Source organism: Nicotiana tabacum, chromosome 16 (genome assembly GCF_000715075.1).
Source record: "Nicotiana tabacum cultivar K326 chromosome 16, ASM71507v2, whole genome shotgun sequence".
Classification (NCBI taxonomy): Eukaryota; Viridiplantae; Streptophyta; class Magnoliopsida; order Solanales; family Solanaceae; genus Nicotiana; species Nicotiana tabacum.
This window is the reverse complement of record NC_134095.1, coordinates 151,483,651-151,493,172: the sequence shown is the minus strand read 5'-3', so window position 1 is coordinate 151,493,172 and position 9,522 is coordinate 151,483,651. Positions and strand designations below refer to the sequence as shown.

At 38.3% G+C, this 9,522-nt stretch overlaps 2 protein-coding genes across 2 annotated transcripts; one reads left to right on the top strand and one right to left on the bottom strand.

The window, feature by feature from the left end:
* The first annotated feature begins 2,246 nt into the window (after nucleotides 1-2,246).
* LOC107780142 (glyceraldehyde-3-phosphate dehydrogenase A, chloroplastic) lies at nucleotides 2,247-5,506 on the top strand. Its single transcript, NM_001425820.1, has 5 exons — nucleotides 2,247-2,389; nucleotides 2,503-2,616; nucleotides 3,499-3,800; nucleotides 4,518-4,762; nucleotides 4,855-5,506. The coding sequence occupies exons 1-5, from the start codon at nucleotides 2,348-2,350 to the stop codon at nucleotides 5,355-5,357; spliced, it is 1,206 nt and encodes a 401-aa protein (NP_001412749.1). The 5' UTR covers nucleotides 2,247-2,347; the 3' UTR covers nucleotides 5,358-5,506.
* Nucleotides 5,507-5,721: 215 nt separating this feature from the next.
* On the bottom strand, nucleotides 5,722-8,991 carry LOC107780146 (uncharacterized). The gene is made up of 2 exons (XM_075232450.1): nucleotides 6,371-8,991; nucleotides 5,722-6,228 (listed from the first exon to the last, which is right to left on the bottom strand). The coding sequence occupies exons 1-2, from the start codon at nucleotides 8,886-8,888 to the stop codon at nucleotides 5,870-5,872; spliced, it is 2,877 nt and encodes a 958-aa protein (XP_075088551.1). The 5' UTR covers nucleotides 8,889-8,991; the 3' UTR covers nucleotides 5,722-5,869.
* Nucleotides 8,992-9,522: the final 531 nt, after the last annotated feature.

Genomic DNA, 9,522 nt, shown 5'->3' with positions numbered 1-9,522 from the left:
ATTACTTAGAATTCAGGAGGGCCGCTTAGTGAATTTCGTGGCCTTCCCAAAATAAATACGCTAGTCGCTTTAGGCGCGCCTTTAATAATTTAATTTCCTTAAACTCGGGTGCACATTGATGTGACCCAAATCCAAATCTCAACGGAGTCAAAGTGTGTCGACAACCACGGGTACATTGATTGTAACGTGGTTCGAGATACATTTTTATAACGTTGCAATTCTTGATAAAAATAACTGTAAATGATAAAAGCGGTTGAAAGATAAAATTTGCACATAAGTTCATATTGTATTTAAAATCAGATAAATAAGCCAAATATAACAGTTGAGCGACCGTGCTAGAACCACGGAACTCGGGAATGCCTAACACCTTCTCCCGGGTTAACAGAATTCCTTATCCGGATTTCTGGTACGCAGACTGTAATATAAAGTCATTCTTCTCCTCGATTCGGGATTAAAATTGGTGACTTGGGACACCCTAAATCTCCCAAGTGGCGACTCTGAAATAAATAAACCAATCCCGTTTCGATTGTCCTTTAATTGGAAAAAACTCCCCTGCGCCCCCGCGGGCGCGGAAAAAGGAGGTGTGACAATTACACATTATTTTTTGTATTGTTAATTATTTATACAACATTTTTTACCATAGAATTAAGATTTCCGAGTAAACTCCGGAAGCAAGGTGGAGAAAAGAGAGGAAAGAATAATTTAATTTGTCCCATCGTCTGCAGTAGAAAAAGATTTAACAAATTATTGAAAAAATGGTAGTAACATTATTTTAAATCCAAAGGATATGGGTAGATATCACATAAAAGAAAACTTTTTGAAGCCACAAATTTCACTCTCAATTTGTGCAATAGGATTGATGTTTCTTTCAATTTTTTAACATTGTTCCTTTTGAAGTCCTTAAAAAATATCATTGGGACCAAAGGTGAAGAAATACATTCTTTTGATGAGGTAATTAAGATAGATATGGACAAAACCACCAAAGGAAGTGTGCAACGAATGAGGCTATTATTCCCTTAATCAGAGGTCTCGGGTTCGAACCGTGCGTATGAAAATTTTTTCGGTATTATGAATGGGGTCTTATGCGGTCCGAATTCGAATATAATCTGGCTCCAACGCGTGCACCAGACACCATACGGAAAACCAATAAAACAGATATGGACAAAGGATATCTAGTCATTGGCTGTCCAATGGCAGGGAGTCTCAGTGACAAGGTGGCAATTTCTTATGGATAGCAATAACTGTGACCTGACCAATTTATATGGACCTTTAAATTTAACAGAAGAAAAATAAGAAAAGAAATTGCACGTAAAATAACAAAAAATAACTCTTTGGCAACAAAAGAAAAAGAATTTTTATTGATCACATAAAACTATAAATGTGAATTACCATTTAATAACGCACAAATTAAACTTATAGAAAAAAGATTAGGGGTATGTTTGGTGTGAAGGGAAATTATAATATTTCTGAAATTAGATTTCATACGACATATCAAAATTTCTTTATGTATAATTAATATTTCGAAAAAAAATAAAAATAAAATCTTGAATTTTTTGACATTGTTTCTCAAATCTCCAAGTTTTATTTTAGAAAGTCAGAGTTCTTAATGTTCGACGTCACTCTAAAATTTGTTCTCATAGACATTCAAAACCGAATTAAAAGGTCTCTTCACATGATTTAGCATATTAGCTAATATAAACCAGAAGTATAATAATACTAATTTCTAAAAATAGAGACTACCTTGAATAAATTAAGGTTTTAATTTATGTACAGTGACAAGAACTTTGACACTATCAATATAATTTGCCTTGTCCTAGTAGGTTATTTGCCTTATTTTTCATGTTACTAATTTCACTTGTTATAGGCAGTTACTAACTGCATCTTTTAAGTGATTGTGTAAAGTTGTTTACACTTTTGGTGTTTAGAAGCTAAACTCATTACAACAACAACAAATACATTGTAATCTTACAAGTGAGATCTGGGGAGGATAATGCGTACCTTATCACTACTTTGAAAATATAGAGAAGTTATTTCTAATAGACCTCGGCTCAAGAAGTTAAACTCATTTACTAAAAAAGTGAGAAAAATATACACATCTAGATTAGTCGGACCAATAGATTCTGGAAACTTGAAAAAACAAAAGGTGTAGCACGTAAGGAAAAGAACATGCAAGTAGGCAACCACAGCCATACAATGAGTGAGAGGCTATCTATCTAGTTATCATCCATAATCTCATCCATTTTCTTCCCTCCATCCATTTTGTCCTACTCATCCCCTTATACCTTCCATATTTCTTTAACTTTCACACCAAATACCACATTCTTCTGCTGCATTTCTAAAAAGAACAATGGCTTCGGCTGCTCTCTCAGTAGCCAACTCTTCTCTTCAGGTCCTTCTTTCACTCACTCTATAATTAATGTTGTCCTTTTTTCTTGTCATTAACTTGATGGATGAACACTTTAATTTGTTGAATTCTTGTTTGTTGTATTGATGGGAATGCAGGTCAGCAACAAAGGATTCTCTGAATTCTCAGGGCTGCGCACCTCATCAGCTATTCCATTCGGAAGGAAAACTAACGATGACTTGCTCTCTGTTGTTGCCTTTCAAACCTCTGTTGTGAGTACTATTATTGTATTTTTATCTTTGAATGATTGAGTTTGAGTCTAGTAACTTGTTCAAGCATTAACTGGTAACTTGACAAGTACGGTAACTAATCTGCTATCACGGGTTAAACTATACTGATAGGGTAACACAGTGTAAAAGGACAGCCCGGTGCACTAAGCTCCCGCTATGCATGGGGTCGGGGAAAGGGCCGGACCACAAGGGTCTATCGTACGCAGTCTTACCCTGCATTTTTTGCAAGAGGCAGTTCGTATATTACTTAAATCCTTCATGTCTATTGTGATCAAGACTCCCGCTGTGTTCTTGTTGTAGTCTATGCTTCCTTTTTTATGTTGGATGTTGATTCACTTTTTCATCGAGTATACTTTATGTCGTTTTTAGTATAGGAAGATTTGATGTGTTTGGTTAAAAGGAAAAAGTCAGAGACTTTAAGCCTCTAACTGTTAGTCTTCTAAAAGTAAGTGCAATTCTTGTGCTCTAATGCTAGCAAAGAGAGTTAGAAATAGAACAAGAAAAATAGCTCCTCACTGGATCTTGATGCAAATTGGTAATTGCATAAGTTTGAAGGAAGATCAACACTACTCTTAAAAAGAATTTGAACCACATAAATTAATGATAACATTGTATAACATCTAAATTATACTTCCACAATTTTGGTCATTGTATAACAATATATTGGCTTGTCATTGCCCCCTCGTTTTATTTTTCATGAGCCGTGGGTCTTCCGGAAACAACCTCTCTGCCTTTTAAAGGCAGGGGTAAAGTATGCGTAAACACTACCCTCCCCAAACCCCACTTGTGAAAATACACTAGATTTGTTGTTGTATAACAAGATTTCTTGTGATAATTACATGAAATTGGATTTATAAAATGTAGATTGGAGGAGGGAACAGCAAGAGGGGAGTAGTGGAGGCCAAGTTGAAAGTGGCAATCAATGGATTTGGAAGAATTGGGAGGAATTTCTTGAGGTGTTGGCATGGTAGGAAAGACTCTCCCCTTGATGTCATTGCCATCAATGACACTGGTGGTGTCAAGCAAGCCTCTCACCTTCTTAAATATGACTCCACCCTTGGCATCTTTGATGCTGATGTCAAGCCCGTCGGCACTGACGGCATCTCCGTCGACGGAAAAGTCATCCAAGTCGTCTCCGATCGCAACCCCGTCAACCTCCCCTGGGGGTAAGTTCTTTCATGCTAACATATAACGAAAGGATTTAAGTTGTAGACATTCATGTATAGTGTAAGGAAATTTATATCTTAACCGTAACTTAACCGGCTATAGTAAGTTAGTTATCCTCTTTTCTCGAGTTAAAAAAATTTACCTTACTATTTGTTGTCATCTATAATTGGTTTTTAAGTATGGATAGTGTAAAAAATTCATTATACTTTCAGCGTACAAAAATTTGAATTATCACAAAATAGCAATCCATTTGTTCTTAGTGTGATTAGTGCAATATCTGTGGTCCAAGCACAACTTGGACGAGCATTGCAAGTGATTGTCATTATGCTGAGAACAAAAAACAAAAATATGAAACAGTAGTTATAAGTTTTAACAATGTCCAACAGTGAGTAGCTAGTAATGAATCATGATAACATGCTTAAGTTAGCTCATGTACTGTCTAGTATAATACTAGCTTGTGATATCTAGTCAACCTCTAACAGCTACTAAAGGGCAGCCCGGTGCACTAAGTTCCCGTTATGCGCGGGGCCAGGGAAAGGCTGGACCACAAGGGTCTATACGCAGCCTTACCCCGCATTTTTGCAAGAGGCTATTTCCACGGCTTGAACTGGCCGTGACCTCCTGGTCACATGCCAGAAACTTTACCAGTTACGCCAAGGTTCCCCTTCAACCTCTAACAACTACTATTGTTCAAAATGTTTGTGTAATTTGTTCAGAGATCTTGGGATTGACTTGGTGATAGAAGGTACCGGAGTGTTTGTCGACAGAGAAGGCGCCGGAAAACACATTCAGGCTGGAGCCAAGAAGGTGCTCATCACCGCTCCCGGAAAAGGTGACATCCCCACATATGTTGTTGGTGTCAATGCTGATCTCTACAACCCTGATGAACCTATCATCAGCAATGCCTCTTGCACCACCAACTGCCTTGCTCCTTTTGTCAAGGTTCTTGACCAAAAATTCGGTAATACATCTTTATCTAGTTATACACGAGCATAACTGTTCTTTACTGTCAGTGCATATAACTTAAACTCATAAACAAAATATTTTTCCTAGGCATTATCAAGGGAACCATGACAACTACTCACTCTTACACCGGTGACCAAAGGCTTCTTGATGCGAGCCACAGGGACCTTAGACGTGCACGAGCTGCAGCCCTCAACATCGTTCCAACCTCAACTGGTGCTGCTAAGGCCGTGGCCCTTGTCCTCCCAAGCCTTAAGGGGAAGCTCAATGGCATTGCCCTCCGTGTGCCAACCCCTAACGTCTCGGTCGTTGACCTTGTCGTCCAAGTCTCCAAGAAGACATTTGCTGAGGAAGTGAATGCTGCATTTAGGGAGGCTGCTGACAAGGAGCTCAAAGGCATTCTCGATGTCTGCGATGAACCACTCGTGTCAGTCGACTTCCGGTGCAGTGATGTGTCATCAACTGTTGATGCTTCACTTACTATGGTCATGGGAGATGACATGGTTAAGGTTATTGCTTGGTATGACAATGAATGGGGTTACTCACAGAGGGTGGTTGATCTTGCTGACATTGTTGCAAACCAGTGGAAATGAAATATGAAATAACAGTACTGCTAAATAGTTGCTTAAATTTTTTCCACTGCTTGTAGATTATTATTCCTTTTTGAAAATTGTAATGAGAACCAAAACAATTTTCCACCTTGTGAAGTCTCAGCTTCAATAAAAGTTTCCTTCTTGTCTTTATACAATCTGATTTTGATTCTGCTTATACTTATTACAAGATATTCTTTAGTTCTAACATCATGTAATCAGGTGATGAATAGCCTAAGTACCGACGAAGAAACTTATTATACTCATTGGTAAAAACAACAAAGACACAGTTAACTTATAACTAGAAAAGAAAAGAAGATGTTTTCAGCATGCTCCTGAATTTTTTTCTGATTTCAGAAGAGCATCTCTGATAGAGTAGGGGCAGCCCGGTGCACTAAGCTCCTGCTATGCACGGTGTCCGGGGAAGGGCTGGACCACTAGGGTCTATTGTACGCAGCCTTATCCTGCATTTCTGCAAGAGGCTGTTTCCACGGCTCGAACCCGTGACCTCCTGGTCACATGACAGCATCTCTGATAGAGTACAATTTGGAAACAGTTTCAGTGATGTTCATTCTTTCAGCTCCAGAATATGCAGAACAAGCAACCCCAACTTGAAGTATAGAAACCAGACACTCCTCACTCTGGTACATTCTTGTGTTTTCACCTCCATTGTCTTCATTACTTCCAAAGATAAGGGATGGTTCTATGACTTTTGTAGCTCCATTAAGCAAAGCATACTTAGCAAAACTGGGCAGGTCTAAACCATCCCTAAACATTCCATCTGTAGGCCTTTTTCCTATGAACATTTCAAGCAAGAGGATTCCGAAGCTGTACACATCACCACAAGTCGATAGCTCGCTGCCCATCCCATATTCTACAATTCACAAAACAAAATAAGGAACTTTAGTTTCTTAATAGGAACATAACTTAGTAGGATTTGATTTTATAAAAGTAAACAGTTCGCGATAAGTTTCTTATTGTAGAGAAAAAAAAAAATGAATGAGAGAAACAGTTACCTGGGGCAGTGTAACCAATAGTTCCTCTAACAAGACTAGAGCTTCCTTCTGAAACAGAAGAATTTTGTGCAGTTGGTTGAAGGAACTTTGCCAAACCAAAATCACCAATATGACCAATCAATCTATCGTCTAGAAGAATGTTGCTTGGCTTGAGATCACAGTGAATTATCGGAGTCTCACAGTGGTGATGAAGATAATCGATTGCAGAAGCAACATCAATAGCAATGTTGAGCCTTTGAAGAATATTCAACCTTTTCGATTCTTCCCGATTTGCATCTTCACTTGGACTCGGATGCAACCAGTCTTCGAGGCTGCCATTAGCCATAAACTCGTAAACCAATGCCTTGAATTCATTCCCTTGATAGTCGATTCCTGAACAAGCTGTGAGAACCTTCACCAAATTCCGATGTCTTATGTTTCTCAAGACTTCACATTCAGCCATAAAGCTTTTGGAAGCTCCATGTCGCGAGAGGTTTAATACTTTCACTGCGACGACTATTCCTCCATCAAGAGTTCCTTTATACACAGATCCATAGCTACCAGCACCAATCAAGTTGTCTTCAGAGAATCCATTAGTAGCTTGAAGCAAACTTTGGTAAGATACATTTATGAGTGATTCGCCAAATGAGCTCAAAACAGGCCCCTTTTTTGGTTTCTTGAACAAGAAAAAAAATAGTAAAGTGACTAGAATGGCAAGTCCTAGTATACCAAAGACAATAGACATTACAATCTTGAGGATAAACCTCGAACCAAATTTTTTTGATCTTTTGATGTCACACTCTGGAAGATGTATGTGAGGCACACCCCCACAAAGTTTTGGATTTCCAATTACTGATATTGCACTTGCATTCTTAAAGATGCCATCATTTGGTAACATTCCTTCGAAACCATTGAACGACAAATTCAGGAGTTGAAACTTAAAATCTTCCAAGTAATTTGGTACTTGACCAGACAAGTTATTCCTAGAAAGGTCTAAAACATGCAGACCTCTCAAAGAACTGAAAGAAGGTGGAATAATTCCTTGAAAAGAGTTTCCTTTCATGTCTAAGACTTCAAGTCTCACACAGCTACCAATGGTACTTGGGATTTTGCCAGTCAAATTGTTCTCGGAAACATTGAGATATTCGAGATTTCTCATGTGTCCAGCTTCGAGAGGAATGAAACCATCTAGATGGTTCTCAGAAATATCTACAGCAACTAAGGAAGAGAGAGCAAAAAGTTCCTTAGGTATTTGTCCTAACAGGTTATTTTGAGCAACATATATTTCAATCAAATTATTGCAATTTCCTAAACTTGCTGGTATCTCACCCGTAAGATCATTATCGTGAAAAAGAAGGATGGTTACTGCACTCAGATTTCCTAGAGATGATGGAATATTCCCAGAAAATCTATTCTGAGACAAATCCAAAATCTGCATTATCTTAACCTTCCCAAAACTGGTAGGAATAGTACCAGTGAGTAAGTTTTCCCTCACCTGAAATTCTTCCAAGTTGATGAAATTTCCAATCTCAGCCGGTATGTTACCACGTATTTTGTTGTATGACAATTGCACAACCTGAAGCTCAGTTGAGAGATTTTGGAAGGATACAGGAAAAATTCCTCCAAAACTATTGAACTGCATCTCCAAAATTCTGAAACTAGATGCGTTCGTCAGAGAGGACATGAAACTTAAATCATCTGGTTCTCCAGTTCCAAGATAATTCCCTGGAATGGTTAACTGTTGAAGTTCATTCAGGTTTTCAAGACTTGGTACACTTCCTGTAAGTTGATTACCTCCCGCAAGAAAATACACTAACTTTGATGAATTGGACAATGAAGATGGTATTGATCCAGAAATGTTGTTCCCACCAATTATAAATAGTTCAAGATTGGGGAGGGTGATTCCCAAACTTGAAGGAAGAGTACCTTGAATTTGGTTTATTCCAACATCAAATGTTGTCATGGAAGAGATGTTGAAGATTGCATAAGGAATAGTACCAATCAAATTATTTGCAGCTAATCCTAAACTGTTTAAGTTCTTCAGCTGCCCGAGTGAGTCAGGGATTTTCCCATGAAGATTATTCAATGGTGCATAGAATCCTCTCAATGAAGTTAGGTTTCCAAAAGAATAAGGGATTTCACCTGTCAAGTTGTTTCGAGTGAGTAACAAGTATTCGAGTTTGGACAATGAGCCTAGCTCCGGAGGAAGACTTCCGACTAACTTGTTACCTCCAAGGAGAAGAGATACAAGATTTGAGCACCTTGATAAATTTGAGGGAATATCACCATGAAATGAATTGTTACCAAGATTCAATCGTTGTAGCCTTCTCAAACGACCTATCTCCGAGGGGATTTCACCACGGAAGCTATTGTTTGACAGGTATAGAGACCTGAGAAAACTCATGTTGCCAATAAAGGGTGACAAGGGACCATCTAGATTTTGGTTCGCGAGGTTTAGTTGAAGGACTCTCATGTGTTTACGTCCACAAGTGACACCAGGCCACTGGCAAAAGTGTGTGGATACATTCCATGGTTTCATATATCCAAAAGGATCCTTTATTGCTCTCCTGAATGCAAGTAGTGCTTGTTGGTCTGTGTCATTGCCATGACACAATGCCACAGAAATACACAGAAAACTTGTAATGAAGAATAGAAGGGAAAATTTACTAGTTACTGAGTGATAGGAGGAGAACAATGCTGAATCCATATGCGAATGCAAAATCATAACAAATTTGGTGGTGTTTTTGTCCCTGAACACTTGAGAATATGTAGAGGAGGCTAGCAAGCTACACAGCTTAGCACGGAGTCCATTACTTAAACGGTCGCTCAACTATCTGAAATTATCAAGTAAAGTCGTCATCTTTCTTTCGTTTGTAATTGAAAAGTCACTTAACTTTACCTATTTTTATTCTAGGTAAGTTCATAATATATTAACAACAACAACTAAGTAAAATCCCACTAGTGGGATCTGGGGAGGGTAGTGTGTACGCAGACCTTACCCCTACCCCGAAGAAGTAGAGAGGTTGTTTCCGAAAGACCCTCGGCTCAAGAAAACAAAATAGGTATTTTATAATATTAAAAAGTTAAAAAAATAAAAAGAAGACAAGTAATTTAGAGGGTAAAATAGGTATTTGGTAATCAAAAGTTTGAGAAATTTAGTTGAGTGACCTTAC